At 36.9% G+C, this 18,934-nt stretch overlaps 1 protein-coding gene and 3 long non-coding RNA genes across 4 annotated transcripts in view; 2 read left to right on the top strand and 2 right to left on the bottom strand.

Moving 5' to 3' along the window:
* Positions 1-6,552, top strand: part of LOC103517672 (protein CREBRF homolog) — a 12,738-nt gene extending 6,186 nt beyond the window's left edge. The window contains exons 6-14 of the mRNA XM_026829684.1: positions 55-112; positions 1,219-1,326; positions 1,769-1,985; positions 3,221-3,397; positions 3,651-3,661; positions 4,296-4,404; positions 5,211-5,248; positions 5,308-5,442; positions 6,219-6,552. Of these exons, the coding sequence (XP_026685485.1) occupies positions 55-112; positions 1,219-1,326; positions 1,769-1,985; positions 3,221-3,397; positions 3,651-3,661; positions 4,296-4,404; positions 5,211-5,248; positions 5,308-5,442; positions 6,219-6,382 (1,017 nt within the window). The 3' untranslated portion in view covers positions 6,383-6,552. The remainder of the gene's footprint in view (positions 1-54; positions 113-1,218; positions 1,327-1,768; positions 1,986-3,220; positions 3,398-3,650; positions 3,662-4,295; positions 4,405-5,210; positions 5,249-5,307; positions 5,443-6,218) is intronic.
* Positions 6,553-7,910: 1,358 nt separating this feature from the next.
* On the bottom strand, positions 7,911-8,427 carry LOC113470911. Its single transcript, XR_003393801.1, has 2 exons — positions 8,193-8,427; positions 7,911-8,095 (listed from the first exon to the last, which is right to left on the bottom strand). It is a non-coding gene; the product is annotated as an uncharacterized LOC113470911 (long non-coding RNA).
* Positions 8,428-12,542: 4,115 nt separating this feature from the next.
* LOC113470910 lies at positions 12,543-16,487 on the bottom strand. Its single transcript, XR_003393800.1, has 2 exons — positions 16,350-16,487; positions 12,543-13,407 (listed from the first exon to the last, which is right to left on the bottom strand). It is a non-coding gene; the product is annotated as an uncharacterized LOC113470910 (long non-coding RNA).
* Positions 13,279-16,603, top strand: LOC113470912. The gene is made up of 2 exons (XR_003393802.1): positions 13,279-13,358; positions 16,288-16,603. It is a non-coding gene; the product is annotated as an uncharacterized LOC113470912 (long non-coding RNA).
* Positions 16,604-18,934: the final 2,331 nt, after the last annotated feature.

Below are 18,934 nucleotides of genomic sequence, written 5' to 3'. Positions count from 1 at the left end.
TTCAACAAGCTACGACAAGTTATAAGAAAGTTATGGGCAAATCAAAACCGTCAGGTAACTCTGGGTACCGGCAGTCTGGTGGAAGCAGACTCTACTTCTTCCCTATCAACAGGTGAGAGGGGATATTGGAACTATCTATCTATCTTCTATTATATTTAGGTGGTGCTTGTCAACATCTTGGTTCTATGTATGCACGGATATTGGAACCAATAGGAGGTTTAATACTAGAGCAAAACTTGCACAACCTTTCCTATCCTACTGGCACAGCCAACCTCAGAAATTAATAAATCAAGAAAAAGTGTAGGATGATTAGGAAAGAAAATTAGAGAGGTTTGGGCATGTAAGAACGGAGGTCACATAGGTGAAAAAGTAGGTAGTCATAGTCATACAAGGGAAGAGAAGAGGGGGGAGACTAAAACTGTGATAGAGATATGTATAATCTGATTTCTAGAGATTATTATTTTATGAATACTTACTCCATACAAATATGTCTTCTAAGGGTTTTCCAGAAGGCAACATGCTTATGATACTGTTATTGCTACTTCTTGTAGGTAAGTAAAGGGTGTCCCAATAAGAACGCAAGATTTGAAAGGGTCATAACTTTTTTATGCGTTGTTTTATCTTGCCCAATCTTTGACAGATCGATTGTGAACATATCAAAATTAGTCATCATGGAGTCTAAAACGGTTCAACAAAGCGTTAGCATAATAAAATCGACACATTATCACTTTTGCACGAGCATTTTCCTAGTCGAAATCGTGTCTTTTCCGTTTTTCTGACGAGAAATGACCTCCATGATCGTGTAATTTTACCCCCCTAGACTATTTTTTGTGAGGGTATCTAAAGTCACAGGTTTACACCAACAAACCCACAAGCTTTGAAGCACTGAAAGGTGAAATTGAAAGTTGCATTAACGAGATAGATACAGCCTTATTTCCTCGAATTTCTCATCGAAAATTTTGTCAAAAGGAAATGAATGTACCATCAAAGTCGAGGAAGTTATTTGTCTGATTATTGTTCCATACAAAATTTCAGAATGTTTACTTCTCAAATCATCTAAGAAGTCCATTTTATTCCACGGAGAACCATGCTTTATTAGATTATTAGACAATCAAATCTTGCGTTCTTATCCCACACCCTTTATATGTTATTTTAATTCTATTTGTACATTGTTCTATTCTATTCTAAGGTTATTTCACTTCTGTTTATATCCGCCAGGTGGCGTCCTCAGTCCCGATGCTCATGATTTCTCACTGGATGAAGAATTTGATTCGGAAGATGATAGTGACAATGAGGGACACTATGAAGATTTCTCCTCAGACCAAGGTACATAAAGTAAATATTATGAAATAAAGGAAACTTGAGAAGAAAAAATTAAATTAAAATAATAATGGAAGATTTGAAACTATCTTGCTGTGACAAAAAAAAACCACTAATTTACACATTTTCAGAGATTACCCCAGAGTTGTTGTTGATTTTTTTTTTTTTTTTTTTTTTTTTTTTTTTTTTTTTTTTTTTAGACGCTCGTTTATTGTTTGCGTCGATTCCACACAGCAATCACATTTTCATGTACAGGTTCAGTTTCTTCAAATAGCACAACAGGGAATTCAATGCTAATGAGTGAAGTGAAGTTTAAAGAGGTAGAAACGGGTAGGTAATGAGGAGTTACTCTCGTGGTGATCCTTGACCCAATAAAGAGGTACACTACTAAGTGTTAACTCAATTAGTTAATATCCCTAACTAAGTATGATGTTGTATGTATTTTCAGATTCAGGTAGTGATGCAGAGGGTTCTAGTAGTCAGGCAGGCAGTTCCGCTAAGAGTGCTAAGAAGGAGAGGTTCTTCTGGCAGTACAATGTGCAGAGTAAGGGTCCGAAGGGTCAACGTCTAGTGCTCAGTACAAAACAAGAAGATCCACACTGTCTGAATGAAATCACGGACCCGGTATTCAGTCCTGGGTGTTCACTGCAAGGAATTAAACATAGGTGAGATTATTATTATTATTTCGTGTCCAGTACAGGTTCAGTTTCTTCAAATAGCACAACAGGGAATTCAATGCTAATGAGTTAAGTGAAGTTTAAAGAGGTAGAAACGGGTAGGTAATGAGGAGTTACTCTCGTCGTGATCCTTGACCCAATAAAGAGGTACACTACTAAGTGTTAACTCAATTAGTTAATATCCCTAACTAAGTATGATGTTGTATGTATTTTCAGATTCAGGTAGTGATGCAGAGGGTTCTAGTAGTCAGGCAGGCAGTTCCGCTAAGAGTGCTAAGAAGGAGAGGTTCTTCTGGCAGTACAATGTGCAGAGTAAGGGTCCGAAGGGTCAACGTCTAGTGCTCAGTACGAAACAAGAAGATCCACACTGTCTGAATGAAATCACGGACCCGGTATTCAGTCCTGGGTGTTCACTGCAAGGAATTAAACATAGGTGAGTGAGATCATGTCATTTAATGACGGGGTTTTACCAATGAGAATTGAACGAGGATTTCCCTATACTTATTTGTTAGGTTTATATTAGAAGGGTCAACGTCTAGTGCTCAGTACAAAACAAGAAGATCCACACTGTCTGAATGAAATCACGGACCCCGTATTCAGTCCTGGGTGTTCCCTGCAAGGAATTAAACATAGGTGAGATCATGTGATTTAATGACGGGGTTTTACCAATGAGAATTGAACGAGGATTTCCCTATACTTACATATTTGTTAGGTTTATATTAGACATCCTATGTATTAACATTATTCTTACCTTTTATATTATTATTATTGGATACTTGTGTTTTATTCACCGACTCAAGTTCACCAAGAAGCCTAAAAACCAGGCGAAACTCGAGTCGGTGAATAAAGCACAAGTATCCAATAATAACATAAAAGGTAAGAATAATGTTTCCTATACTTCATGTTCGGGTCAACTCACTTTCGAGATGATCCGCAGTATTAATCTCGACCCAATGGGAATTTTAATTGAGGATATGTCTTTGACTCAAATCCCCCAACCTCCAGATTCGATTTTAAGTCCAATAAACTAAAAATTGGACAGATGTCGAGGTTTAATATATCCCATAACTTCATTTCGTGTTAATAGAGGCTTGGCCTTATTCTTGACCGGGCTGGAATCGAACCCGCAACCTTGTGCTTACAAGGCAGGGTGCTACATTCCAAGCTAACTAGACTGGTTTTGCTTGATTGATAATCTCATAGTTTCATTTCCTCTGTTCCAGTGGCAAAGCTCGCAAGGGAGATGGTAATGATTTGACACCTAATCCTAGGAAGTTACATTCTATCGGTCTTGAACTAGATAAGCTACAGCGACATATTACGGATATGACACCTGTTAGTGAATTACCGGTCAATGTTAGACCCAAAACTCGCAAGGAAAAGAACAAACTTGCCTCCAGGTAAGCAAAATAATTAACCACTGTATCAGGGTAATACTATTAACTACTATGCCAGACTTTTATTTTTAGGATAAGATGCGTCTTTTTGTTTCCATAGCATCCATGAGTTGTTTAATTCATTAATTCAGATATTATTTGTCCAGGGTCACACTTTGGGTTAAAATGAAATAAAAGTTAATCTGATTCCCTAAAGTTTTAGATGAACCAGTTAGATGGCTTAATCCAATCGGTTCAACTTGTGTTTAACTCAAAGTATGGCCTTGGGTAAAGGTCTCTGGGGGTATTTTTTGTTGTTATTAAAGTTTATTAAGCTTAGGACAGAAGGCGAATGGATTCTTCAAAAGAACCAATATGTTGCCTTGTACATAATTATTATTGTTTGGTTATTTTATCCCGTGTTTATGAGTAGGCCGTTGAAGTTACAAATGATTTTACATCATGAATTGAAAATCTGAAATTTTGTTTTTATGTGTTTGTCCCCTCCTCTGATTAAAAACTTGTGAGATTGAGCACTTGAATATTTTACACCCAAGCATTTATTTATCCACCATTTTATGTATTTAATTGGCTGGCTCGTCCTGAACCGCAGTCAACCATTGTGAGGACTTGTGCTTGGTCTTTGTTGTATGGGTTAGGAAATGAATGAAAGTGTAGGTACTGAATAGGGAGTAACATGAGCACAACTTTTGTATTTAAGTATTAGTAGCTACATAATTATGCATATGAACTTTATTGGGTGTACTTGGTTTTATGCAGTTTCACTTGGTTAGGCCTGAAAATTTGCGGAACTAGACCGCACAGACAAAACTATCTCTTGCAGGACCAGATTGTAAGATAATTTGTATCTTGTCCATTCTTATTGTGTGATTGTAACTCACTCGTTTCTATTGTATTCCAGAACACTCACTGCCTGGTGGGGCCAAAAGTTCTACCTCTCCCATACATGTGGTATACATGAGTAGTAGTGGTACTCCTGGGGGTACATCACATGGCAGAGTTACCTACAGGTAAGTCATCAGAGGTTCCGGGTTCAATTCCCACCCGGGGCGGATTTTATCCTAAACAGTTAATGTTTGTTCTCAGACCGGCTGGATTTCTACTATCCTGTCTTTCTTCTCTCTTCACTTTCGGGATGATGAGACCTTAACAGTTACAGTTCCCTCTGTCAAACCTCTTTTTTTTAAGAAAGAAGAAGAAGGGGAGGGGGGGGACATCAGTTCTTATATCTCTCTTATGTAAGTACATACATAAACATACCTAGTTTTTCTTCTCTTTCCAAATTCTCATTATTGAATTACACATTTCAGGCCTGGAGCTTCTCGTCTCTCATCATCTGCTCCTAGTCACTCTGGGTTTGAACAACAAAAATAAATATAAAATGAATTTTAAAAATTGCCGCCGGGACAGCTATCTCACGTCGTCTGAGCTCATCTCAGCCCTGTTCATAAACACACCCACAAAAAGGAGCTTTCTTTTCCACTGTCATGGCCTCTGCATAATTACCGCAAGTATTAATAAACTTTCTTCCCGTATTCCACCAAAATCCTTCTTCTTTCCCTCCTCCACCCAGTGGAAGATTGCTACCAAAGGAACTGGCACAAACAAGCAGTGATTAGTGTTATTATAGGGTTAGGTTAAATACAAAAAGGAGCTTTCTTTTCCACTGTCATGGCCTCTGCATAATTACCGTAAGTATTAATAAACTTTCTTCCCGTATTCCACCAAAATCCTTCTTCTTTCCCTCCTCCAAATAGCCCTCCAAAAGATCTTACTTTTTCTTTTTCCTGCTTGAACTCCTGCTCTCTACCGGCAGTCTGGTGGAAGCAGACTCTACTTCTTCCCTATCAACAGGTAAGTGAATACATTTGGCAACGCAGGGAGCCTAGACCTCACCTGCTCTCTACCGGCAGTCTGGTGGAAGCAGACTCTACTTCTTCCCTATCAACAGGTAAGTGAATACATTTGGCAACGCAGGGAGCCCAGACCTCACCTGCTCTCTACCGGCAGTCTGGTGGAAGCAGACTCTAGTTCTTCCCTATCAACAGGTAAGTGAATACATTTGGCAACGCAGGGAGCCCAGACCTCACCTGCTCTCTACCGGCAGTCTGGTGGAAGCAGACTCTACTTCTTAATCTATTCCTCTTTTCCTCTTCTCATTATCATTATTATTATCATCATTATTGTTATTGTCTTTTTTTTTTTAACTAAGAAAGGTCTATAGTAATAACTAAGCATTGTACATAGGGGTTGCAATGCGGGATTTTAATTTTTAATGCAAATGAAAAGTGTTGTAGGTAAACAGATAGAAGATTTCCATAAAATAATTTATTCAAAATACTAAATTATTACTTACTCCTCTTCTCATCATTTCAGAGTTTTGAAACGTAAGTAACTTTTACTTTAATTTTCAACAGGAAAAGAGAGAGACAACTTGTCAGTTTTAAAGATTCTGTTTACGAAAGCAATTTTTTCATGACTGGAGGCAAAAATTTTGTGCTAAAAATAGTTTTAAAAATGTAGGAAATGATATCCATGCATGCTTTTTGCTTCTATGTCAATAGCCTTGTCTTGTTTTTCTTCTTCAACTTGATGAAAATAAAAACAATGGGATTTTAATTAATCACCCATGGAGTGATAACCTGATAACACCACCCTGTGAAAAGACATGCTTTATATTTAGCTGTACTTCTTATGTATTTCCTGGGACGGTTTGTTTGATTTTAATGATATTTGGCAACCAATGGTACGAGTATCATATTTATCACCTGAAAGAGATTTGTTCATTAGATTTTAGGCGCGGTAGGGTTTCTTCTCAGCTAAGTTGTACAGTTCACTGAACTACTGTTGTATTTATCTGGTCTGTCTCTCTCCTACACAGAAGTCAAAGTGGCAGGTCAGACCACGGAGTTTGTGAATCGGGTACTGGAGAAAGTAAAGGCAGGGGTACCAAATGGCGGTCTGGACGAGTTCACAAGCAACAGTTGAACAGTCGGACCACATCAAGCTATGAGCTCAGGACACAAAACCCAAATGTTGGTCACTTGACGTTCGGCCCCCGGGTCACCCGAGTGAAGCAACGTCGAGCGTGGACAGAGGTTCACGGTGGTGCGTGGCGGTCACGTGAGGTAGGAGGGAGACTCGATTCCCGATGGTGAATAATTTCATGGAGAGGACCAGTTGAACAGTCGGACCACATCAAGCTATGAGCTCAGGACACAAAACCCAAATGTTGGTCACTTGACGTTCGGCCCCCGGGTCACCCGAGTAAAGCAACGTCGAGCGTGGACAGAGGTTCACGGTGGTGCGCGGCGGTCACGTGAGGTAGGAGGGAGACTCGATTCCCGATGGTGAATAATTTCATGGAGAGGACCAGGGGTGACTAACAGCTCAAACCGTGTATTTAGTACAGATTAATACCCAATTTTACTATCATATTGAGCTATCCAGTCACCATTGGTATAGCGTAGTTGAGTTCCAGTGGTGACTACAGGGTGACCCAGAGTTACCTGACCGTTTTTAAAATGATGCTACAAGCCCCCGGGTCACCCGAGTAAAGCAACGTCGAGCGTGGACAGAGGTTCACGGTGGTGCGCGGCGGTCACGTGAGGTAGGAGGGAGACTGGATGTGCCGGGTTCGATTCCCGATGGTGAATAATTTCATGGAGAGGACCAGTGGTGACTCTAACAGCTCAAACCGTGTGTTTGTATTTAGTACAGAACCTAATCATATAATATAGGTAGATGATGTAACTAACAGTCAAAATAAGCAAATAATAGTTTACCCCACAACAGTCAGCCACTGAATCAATAATTAGCAGCATGTTATAAAATTTTCAACCCCGGTAATGGAATTGTCCCTTACTACACCATGGGATTTGACTTATCTAACTATTGATTTTATCTGACTGACCTTTTTTTTTTCTTCCCATTTTACTAGTACCAATTTTACTATTATATTGAGATATCCAGTCACCATTGGTATAGCGTACTAGTACCAATTTTACTATTATATTGAGCTATCCAGTCACCATAGCGTAGTTGAGTTCCAGTGGTGAACTACAGGGTGACCCAGAGTTACCTGGCGGTTTTTAAAATGATGCTACAAGTTCAATTTTCAAGATAAAAGAGTGATATTTATTTTCAATGAAAAATAACAAAATAAGGTTTACTTTTTTGGGCATTTTTGTTTGTGAAGGTGATCAGGTGTAGAAGACAACGCTAGCCAAAAAATCGCCCTCATTTTGAAAACACTCAATCTGGTTCAAAATTCGATATACTGTATCTAGCATTTTTTGGGCTATAGAACGAATTTCTCGATAAAAAGTACCCGTTAACTCATCCAGAGTCCTTGTCTAATAAATATACACCTTGTTTTTAACATATTTCCATAAAAAAAAAGTCGCACAAGCTAAGATCGGATGAGGAGGGTGGAAAATCAAAATGGGTGCGAAACTTCATCTGAGCATTAATCACAAATTCACTGCTTTTAAGAAATGCATCCACAGCGAAAGCTCGAAGTTGCGGGCTACGTTGTAACAAAACCTTAGTTTGTTCTGAACTCAGTGATGTTCATTTCAACAAGCTACGACAAGTTACAAGAAAGTTATGGGAAAATCAAAACCGTCAGGTAACTCTGGGCCACCCTGTATATCGTCACCATTGATAGAGAGAAGAGAGTTCCGATTGTTTTGCACTTTCCTTTTCTTTATAAATTAATTTATATGATTATGTTTTGATATTATGTTTTATACATTGTCTACATTTGTACCTCCGTATAATTTTATACTATACACACCTTTTCTTTATAAATTAATTTATATGATTATGTTTTGATATTATGTTTTATACATTGTCTACATTTGTACCTCCGTATAATTTTATACACATACACACCCCGAGGGTAAGACAGAGGTCTGAGGAGAAGTAAGAGAGTTTGAAATCAGGAACCCGGTAACTTTTCGAGAATAGATCAGTTGCGCTTACTTGGGTAAGGTTTCTAAGACAAAGAACAGAAAAAATGAGGAACTAGGGAATTTTTCTTTTTTTTTTCTGAGGAGAAGTAAGAGAGTTTGAAATCAGGAACCCGGTAACTTTTCGAGAATTTGATATATTGGAGTTTTTTCTTTCTCAATAGACCTATAATTATAACGGCCCAGTTTTTCTTCAAGAAAATTATTAATCTTCTTCTTCTTCTTCTTCTTCTTCTTCGCCTTATCTCACTCAAGTTGCACCTCATTACCAACCGGTAAATCTTGAACTCTGACGTCACGGCATACGCTCCCGTAGGCGATGACGTCACATCAAATGTCCCAAGCAAAGCTCCCTCGCAGACAACACATTCTCATGCAGATCTTCATTTATACAATTTTCCCATTTCTTCTTTGGTCTACCTCTCCCTCGCTTGCCTTCCACTTCCAGTCTCGCAATTTTCATTCCTACGCATTTCTGCGCAATTCATGTTTGTGCGCATACGTTTCTGCGCATCATCTGAAATCTGACGTCAGAGTTCAGGACTCTGACGGAAAATGAAAATTGAATTTTCGACCTTTTACAGTTATTTTTTCGGAGAGTTGTCCTCAGATTTGGATTTTTCACAACATTTTACGTAGGAATCGACCTTTTATTAATAATATTTTCCCAATTGCAACTGCTCCATTTGATATATGTATTGGAGTTTTTTCTTTCTCAATAGACCTTTAATTATAACGGTCCAGTTTTTCTTCAAGAAAATTATTAAACTTCTTCTTCTTCTTCTTCTTCTTCTTCTTCTTCTTCTTCTTCTTCTTCTTCTTCTTCTTCTTCTTCTTCTTCTTCTTGTACTTCTTCTTCTTCTTCTTCTTCTTCTTCTTCTTCTTCTTCTTCTTCTTCTTCTTCTTCTTCTTCTTCTTCTTCTTCTTGTTCTTCTTCTTCTTCTTCTTCTTCTTCTTCTTCTTCTTCTTCTTCTTCTTCTTCTTCTTCTTCTTCTTCTTCTTCTTCGCCTTATCCCACTCAAGTGGGGTCGGCATTTCATGTCAGTCTCTTCCAGTCCGTTCTGTTATGCACCTCATTACCGGACAGTCCATTCTCACGCAGATCTTCATTTATACAATTTTCCCATTTCTTCTTTGGTCTACCTCTCCCTCGCTTGCCTTCCTCTTCCAGTCTTGCAATTTTCGTTCCTACGTAGTTTTCCTCTCTTCTCTGAACATGTCCATAACACTGCTGCCTTCTTTCTTGTATTTTCTTTGAAATTTCCGTCACTTTGATTTTGCTCCTTATTATCTCATTTCTCATCCTGTCCAGTCTCGTCACTCCACAGCTCCACCTTAACATCCTCATCTCTGCCACCTCCAGTCTTCTTTCGTGGTTCTTTTTCACTGGCCAAGTTTCTGAACCATACATCAATTCCTTCGTTCTTTCTAATAAAAAAAAAAGCCTGTAATTTGTTCAATTCTTTTTAAGAAACATGTTTCCGTCGGGTTCATTTCTTATCCTGTCCAGTCTCGTCACTCCACAGCTCCACCTTAACTTAACATACTCATCTCTGCCACCTCCAGTCTTCTTTCGTGGTTCTTTTTCACTGGCCAAGTTTCTGAACCATACATCAATTCCCTCGTTCTTTCTTATTAAAAAAACCAGCCTGTAATTTGTTCAATTCTTTTTAAGAAACATGTTTCTATCGGGAAAAATTTTTTTTTTTTTTTTTTTTTTTTGCACTACGAAGTTTTATTTCATTAGCTCTCTGTCTGTCAGAACCAGCCTAAATTCTCTGTATAACTGTGTTTTTTTCCAATCAATTTCATATCAATTTTAAATTTCAATCTCCAAGAATTCTCTCTCTTCTATTGATCTATTCTTTGACTATTCTATTCTGTTTCACCTGACTGTGTCCTACACAATACGCTTAGCTATGTTTAGTGCATCTACATTGCATTGTCATATTATAATGTTTAACAATTATCTAGTGTCTAGTTATATTAAACTCTGTTCGCTTTATGTTGAGACCAAATATCTAGGAAACAGGGATCAACCGAAGAAGTGTTTGTCAGCTTATTGGTGAATGAAGCTGTGTTTTCCCTATCACGGTGCTTTTTTGTCTTCAAAATCTGTTTTCCATCACTTCAATTTAAATACAGGGTTGTTTTGTCTTGTATTTCAATTGTTTCTATTGTTTCCGGTGTAATAAGTGTTGAGTTCTCACTGAAGACTTTGGGGGAATATTGTTTTTAATATCTCTAATTCAGCAACAAACTCTCTTCAGGTCAGTCTAGGTTTTCGTCAGTCTGAAAGTGAACAGAGTTTAGTTTGTATCGTTCGGGTGGGGAATGAGACTAGTTGAATTAATGAACTTAACTATCTATTGTTACTATAATAACTAATAGCATCAGTTTTGTAAACAAATATTTCTGCTGTTGTCATGGTAACTGTTAGTTCACAAAATTCTCCGCTGTTACTATGGTAACTAATCGTGTCAGTTTTGTAAACAAATATCTGTGCTGTTGTCATGGTAACTGCTAGTTCGCGAAATTCTCTGCTGTTACTATGGTAACCAATAGCATCAGTTTTGTATTGTAAACAACTATGCTGTTGTCATGGTAACTTTTAGTTCACTAAATTCTCTGTTGTTACTATGGTAACCAATAGCATCAGTTTTGTATTGTAAACAAACGTGCGTCTTTTTGTTTCCATAGCATCCATGAGTTGTTTAATTCATTAATTCAGATATTATTTGTCCAGGATCACACTTTGGGTTAAAATTAAATAAAAGTTAATCTGATTCCCTAAAGTTTTAGTTGAACCAGTTAGATGGCTTAATTTCACAAAATTCTCCGCTGTTACCATGGTAACTAATGGTGTCAGTTTTGTAAACAAATATCTGTGCTGTTGTCATGGTAACTGCTAGTTTGCGAAATTCTCTGCTGTTACTATGGTAACCAATAGCATCAGTTTGGTATTGTAAACAACTATGCTGTTGTCATGGTAACTTTTAGTTCACTAAATTCTCTGCTGTTACTGTGGTAACAAATGGCGTCATTTTTGTATTGTAAACAAACGTGCGTCTTTTTGTTTCCATAGCATCCATGAGTTGTTTAATTCATTAATTCAGATATTATTTGTCCAGGGTCACACTTTGGGTTAAAATTAAATAAAAGTTAATCTGATTCCCTAAAGTTTTAGATGAATCAGTTAGATGATAGATACTGAGAAAATAATGCTGTGATACTACTGTGCTCTTCTTGGGTGACAACATTTGTTCTAGAGCTGTCACTAGGTCTTTGTATTGTAACTTGTTTACAGGCTTTGCTTGACCCAATAAGGCTACCAGGTTGTTATAGTGTACAGAGCCTATTGATACACACAAGAGCTGTGCTTTCTTCTCATTAGAAGTTATGTTTTTCATAGCACAGTAATTCGAAAAGCGTTCTAAATAGCTAGAAAATTTCTCATTTTCCGATATGTAATTGATTGGGTACTTTCCTGAATATGTTGAGGCTTCATGGTCTGTATAAGCTGTGTCATCGTAGCGAGAAACTGCTGGAATTGATCTGCGTCCATGGTTGAATCGTTGAATAAATCTTGAAAAACTTGAAATCTTGATTGAATTGAAGAATACTATAAAACTTTTTCACCTTCGTCGCCAACTTTTATGAATTTATATGTGTGTTGAAATGACAAGACGAGTGGTAAGGTTTTGAACAGGAAAAAGACTATGTGGGAAAGAACATTTTATATTGAGTCGAAAAATGCAATTGAAAAACTGGACAGACTGAACTTGGAAAATCTAACAATATCGATTGAGATATTGAATTGGTTGTCATGGATACAACATAAGCCCTGACCTATATGAACTTTATTTATACCTCCGCTATTTAGCTGCGAATTGTGTGGCCAAATATTTCTTCTTTGCTAAAATGCATAAATCCAACAATAAACACTGCTAAAATTCATTCAAACTATACAAATTTTACAAAGATCTAGTATGTTAGATGTTACACTCAATATACTCTTCATTATTATACTTTTTGTTTTCTTATTGTTTTTTTCTCCTTCTTCTAAATCTGTTCTTTTTTACCAAGTCGAAACCATATTCTGGTGACGATGTTCTAGGTTTACACTTATTTTTACATGTACATAAAATCTATTTTTTTGTGTATATTGCAATTTATTTTTTTAAGTTTTACTATCTGATTTAACCATATGTGTTTCTTTAATGTTTATATAATTATAAAATTGTGTATTGTATAATGTAGGGTTGCATAGCATTGGCAGTTTAGACTGCATTAACAGATGATGCTAGGCTAGGGGGATATTTTAACCGAGAAGATACAAGATAACCTATCACAAGTGAAAACTTAGACAAGTATGGTATTACAAATAAATCTCTTGTAATGTAACAGCCCGTTCATACTGAACGAATTTTTCTTTTTCCAAAGTTGCAATTTTTTCGAATTTTTCTTTGTTGGCAATGTGAACACAATTCATTTGTATACTCCTCACGAAAAAATTTTCGACGAAAAATTCGTTTCGTGCAGTGTGAACGGTCTGTAAGGGAGGTGGGATATAAAGATTCAAGTGAATGTTAAATTTTCAAGTTTGAAAAGCTAGGTTTTCTTTTTTACCATTTGTAATACAAGCATTATTGTTATGTCTGAAAGACAGGAGCACGTTTAATTGAATTTGATACTCACTACTCACACATACGAGTAGTTATGAACAAGCAATGTATCTGAGTTCCCTATTGTTTGTTGGTCTAGTACGCGCGGGTATAATTAGGATTGTTAGCGTTTTACACTGCCATAAAGTTCCGATTCCCTATCAGAAATAAGTTAAAAGAAATCTTGAGGATATTCCATAGAGAATTTTCTCATACCCCACGGGGGGGGGAGACAAAAACTGTTTGTCTTTTTTTTTCGTGTGAGGAGTCAATTCAAATTTTCAATTGTTCAATTGACGTCAAAGTGTGGAGTGGAATAGTCCCCAGGTTTCATGTAGAATACAGATACATTTTCCGTTATATCCTATATCTCTACCTTATTCTCTCTGAAGTTGAAAAACCCCCTCTCTAATCTCTCAGTTCTCAAGTTTAGATTTTAAGGTTGGTATTTTTGAATATGCCAAGGTAAAGTCTTGACTTTAGGTTTTGTTTTCCTATGATTTATTTAAAGGAAAACTAGTCCTCAAGACGACCTCTTAAGGGATGTTAAGAAATGCGAGCCTTCATCTTGAATATTGTAGGACTGACAAGTTTATCTGAATAAGACAGAAGTGTCTCTTTCAGTCCCACTATTTATTTACCTCCTAAATATTAGCAGAAGTAAACGCTATGTTTGGGGTGCAACGCTTACTAAAAATGATATTAATGTACATCTATTGAAATAAATTATGTCTAACTATATCACCGGTTTGGCTAAATTAATTTACGGAATAAACCAAGCAAGATCAGGAATTTGCTGAAGCGTTTTTATTTTCTCTTAGATTTTATGGAAAGACAGCCTAGTTCGCTTGGAGGGTAGCGGGTAGCGCGTTCGAGTTGTAAGCGCTAGTTTGCGGGTTCAATTCCCGCTCGCTTCGAACTTTGTCCTAAACATATGAGGTTTTTTTCTGGGAACGACTGGCTTAATACCTCCGTTGACAGTTCCCTTTATCTAATCAAAATCCCTATATTGGGGTTTCGGTGGTACAGTTCAATATTGACTCTATGTTGATTCAGGAAACAGTATTTCATGTTTTATAAAGAACCTTGGTAATTTTTTTGATCCCCGTACACGTACATCCTATGATTTTCAAATGCCCCTGACTTTAACCTCACACGCGGGGGGTATATTCTAAATAATTTACGGAATAAACCAAGCAAGATCAGGAATTTGCTGAAGCGTTTTTATTTTCTCTTAGATTTTATGGAAAGACAGCCTAGTTCGGTTGGAGGGTAGCGGGTAGCGCGTAGCGCGTTCGAGTTGTAAGTGCTAGTTTGCGAATTCAATTCCCGCTCGCTTCGAACATTGTCCTAAACATATGAGATTTTTTTCTGGGAACGACTGGCTTAATACCTCCGTTGGCTGTTCCCTTTATCTAACCAAAATCTCTATATTGGGGTTTCGGTGGTACAGTTCAATATTGACTCTATGTTGATTCAGTAAACAGTATTTCCTGTTTTATAAAGAACCTTGGCAATTTTTTTGATCCCTGTACATCCTATGATTTTCAAATGCCCCTGACTTTAACCTCACACGCGGGGGTATATTCTAAACAAACATCTTGTTATGTTAATAATTACATATAATGTGTATTATTTATATCTGTTTATCTATTGTTTTAGCAGATATCATGCTATCGGTTTGAAACACGATTGTGTTAATTGGACTAGACAAGTTCAAGTATTGGTATTCTTAATAACAGAGATGTTGGTAATTATTAAGAAGAAGATGAAGGTGGAGTAGAAGAAAAAGAAGATGATGAAGGTAGGTTAGGTACTAAGATAACTAGGACATTTTAGAGGATCTATGACTCTAGGTCGTCCTTTATTGGAAATCAGAACATGCACAGGTGTCAACTATCATTTTAACTAGAGTCTGTAATTCCTAGGGGTAAATAGGTATTTTTAATGCCTTTGGTAAAAACAAAAACGTCTTTTTGGCAACTATGTATCACTTTAACTTGAGTATAGTAATTCTATGTAATTCCTATTAGGGGTGTTAAAAACGAAAACGTCTTTTTGGAAATTGGGTGTTCTCGTCACATCCACCAATTTTCAACTTTCGTATCTTTCTTCTGATTTGGTAGGTGACACATCCACCATTTTTTAGTTTTGAGCATCCACATAGGTATAGATATTATTAGGTTATTTCCCTCATTTCCACAGTAGGTAGGTAACAGAAATAATAGGTATGCATATCAATGCACTTTACAACGTACGTACCTATAAGTAACCGTAGGTCTAGGTACCTCCTATCCTCTGCTAATACACATAACACTTCAATAGGTATGTAATCTACATATATCAGGTGTTAGTTACAGTAAGGAATGGCATTTAAATGGATTTATATTAAATGTGGGTTTTTGATTTATGAGGTGTTAATACCTACGATAATTTACAACAAAATTTGAACTTTAGCCCTGGTCAGATTTGAAGGAACCCATTTATTATTACTATTTTGTATTGTAAATATTTTGTTTTTATCATCAAAATTTAGAAGGTGATGCCTTGCATGGGGTAAAGTGGTTAAAATTTATATTAGACCGTCACATGGGTCATCTGCAGGTCATCACAATAAAACTTAGACAAGTATGGTATTACAAATAAATCTCTTGTAATGTAACAGCCCGTTCATACTGAACGAATTTTTCTTTTTCCAAAGTTGCAATTTTTTCGAATTTTTCTTTGTTGGCAATGTGAACACAATTCATTTGTATACTCCTCACGAAAAAATTTTCGACGAAAAATTCGTTTCGTGCAGTGTGAACGGTCTGTAAGGGAGGTGGGATATAAAGATTCAAGTGAATGTTAAATTTTCATGTTTGAAAAGCTAGGTTTTCTTTTTTACCATTTGTAATACAAGCATTATTGTTATGTCTGAAAGACAGGAGCACGTTTAATTGAATTTGATATTTACTACTCACAATACTCACACATACGAGTAATTATGAACAAGCAATGTATCTGAGTTCCTTATTGTTTGTTGGTCTAGTACGCGCGGGTATAATTAGGATTGTTAGCGTTTTACACTGCCATAAAGTTCCGATTCCCTATCAGAAATAAGCTAAAAGAAATCTTGAGGATATTCCATAGAGAATTTTCTCATACCCCACGCGGGGGAGACAAAAACTGTTTGTCTTTTTTTTTCGTGTGAGGAGTCAATTCAAATTTTCAATTGTTCAATTGACGTCAAAGTGTGGAGTGGAATAGTCCCCAGGTTTCATGTAAAATACAGATACATTTTCCGTTATATCCTATATCTCTTATTCTCTCTGAAACCTTATTCTCTCTGAAGTTGAAAAACCCCCTCTCTAATCTCTCAGTTCTCAAGTTTAGATTTTAAGGTTGGTATTTTTGAATATGCCAAGGTAAAGTCTTGACTTTAGGTTTTGTTTTCCTATGATTTATTTAAAGGAAAACTAGTCCTCAAGACGACCTCTTAAGGGATGTTAAGAAATGCGAGCCTTCATCTTGAATATTGTAGGACTGACAAGTTTATCTGAATAAGACAGAAGTGTCTCTTTCAGTCCCACTATTAAGAAATGCGAGCCTTCATCTTGAATATTGTAGGACTGACAAGTTTATCTGAATAAGACAGAAGTGTCTCTTTCAGTCCCACTATTTACCTCCTAAATATTAGCAGAAGTAAACGCTATGTTTGGGGTGCAACGCTTACTAAAAATGATATTAATGTACATCTATTGAAATAAATTATGTCTAACTATATCACCGGTTTGGCTAAATTAATTTACGGAATAAACCAACGATGGTCAGTTTTTAGTGTCAAAACACGTTTTAAGGTCCCTAGAGCCTAAATCCAAAGTTTCAGCCATTGATCCGTGTGTGTGTGTCTGTCTGTGTGCCCGTTACGGAATAAACCAAGCAAGATCAGGAATTTGCTGAAGCGTTTTTATTTTCTCTTAGATTTTATGGAAAGACAGCCTAGTTCGCTTGCTTGGAGGGTAGCGGGTAGTGCGTTCGAGTTGTAAGCGCTAGTTTGCGGATTCAACTCCCGCTCGCTTCGAACTTTGTCCTAAACATATGAGGTTTTTTTCTGGGAACGACTGGCTTAATACCTCCGTTGGCTGTTCCCTTTATCTAACCAAAATCTCTATATTGGGGTTTCGGTGGTACAGTTCAATATTGACTCTATGTTGATTCAGGAAACAGTATTTCCTGTTTTATAAAGAACCTTGGCAATTGGGCCCCGATAGAATCGGATTTCCTTGAACGATAGGGAAAAACCCCGATTTTTGGAATAGAGAGTTGATATAATGGAGGTTGATATAATGGAGGTTCTACTGTATGTACCTATGTGGTTTGAAATCGTCACTTCCCTCTACCTACTCTTTGCTCCCCGCTCCACTCTGTTTTTAGCCTAATTCAAAATAGTTTCCTCAAGTCTGATAGGAACACCCTGTATACGTAGGTATTTCACCGGACCATTCTATTTCCTCCTTTCATCTAATCATATCCAACGTGATCTCTAATACTAGCACCGTGTATGATTGTTAATTATTGACTCTAAGATGAGATTCTCCTTTCATCTAATCATATCCAACGTGATCTCTAATACTAGCACCGTGTATGATTGTTAATTATTGACTCTAAGATGAGATTTATTATTCTCTGCTCCATTCAATACATGAAAAGGTCTCGAAAATTTCGATAGGCCTTGAGTTAATATTTAAAAGGTGCTCTGACTTGTGACTAGTGATGATATTTCCAGACCATTTTGTTTACATATTTATGTAGGTATAACAAAATGCTAAATGCTAACTCATCCTCCTCTACAAATAATATTATTATTAATTATCAGAACTCATTCTGATTTAGATATACCTAACCTAATAATATCAACATGTTATCTAATAATATCAACATGTTATATGTGTTGGTTGGTTCCATTTCAAGTTTAGATATATGTATGTACCTACTGACTTTCTGACATTCATTTAAAATATCAATTACAAATGTTTATGGAAGTGTATTGTGTTTGGATTAGAAAGGTATCTAATTGTAAATGTATATGGTCTTGTATTTACGAAAGAGTTCCTACAAAGTTTGGTGCGCGGAATCAAGGATGTTTTTGGGCAATAATATTGGAGAATGGTGACCCTCCTTTCTGTTTGTTAGGGGTTTAACGCCACTACACATGTAACTGTTGAAGTTTTTACTGACAAGTCGTCATACTCTCCAAGAGAGTTGATGAAACCAAGTTATGTATTTACTTATCGTGTGTTCCGAAACAAAAGCTGCCAAGTCTGATTCCGATGTCACAAAATCTCTTCGACCATTTTATTAAGGCGCGTTTCGCACAGAGGTAACACGTCGCTAGTAGCAAGTCGCAAGATGCTACTGCTTACGTCCTGAATCTTGTTCAAAGAAACATGAACTTTCACATTGGAGTAACAACTAACAACATGTGACAATAAAAATGAACTGCGTAGGTATCAAAAAATAATTTTTCCCACAAACAATCACAAGTAGCAACTAACAAAACTCCAGACCGTTGGTGTGGAAGTAACACTGTTACTTCAGTGAGGAAGGTTTCATTTGAAATAATGGTCTGGTTCTTTGAAGATGCATGCTACGTAGCATCTTGCGACTTGCTACTTGCGACGTGTTACCTCAGTGTGAAAGCCGCCTAAGAGTACTCTTTTTAAATACCTACATCAACAATAACTTTTTTTGTCCTAAAAAATATAAAAAGAGACATCTTAGCTTTTGTTTCCGGACCCACGATTTCTGTTATTCGAGTGTATTGAGTGTAGCCATTGATCATTCTCTTCTCTAATTGGCCAAGACAATAATACCGTATTCCGATTGGACGATAGCATAAGTTCGGGACCTAGCAAATCGGT

This window comes from Diaphorina citri, unplaced genomic scaffold (genome assembly GCF_000475195.1).
Source record: "Diaphorina citri unplaced genomic scaffold, Diaci psyllid genome assembly version 1.1 scaffold1923, whole genome shotgun sequence".
NCBI lineage: Eukaryota > Metazoa > Arthropoda > Insecta > Hemiptera > Psyllidae > Diaphorina > Diaphorina citri.
Note: the sequence above shows the minus strand (reverse complement) of the source record. Positions and strands in the feature narration are given on the sequence as shown.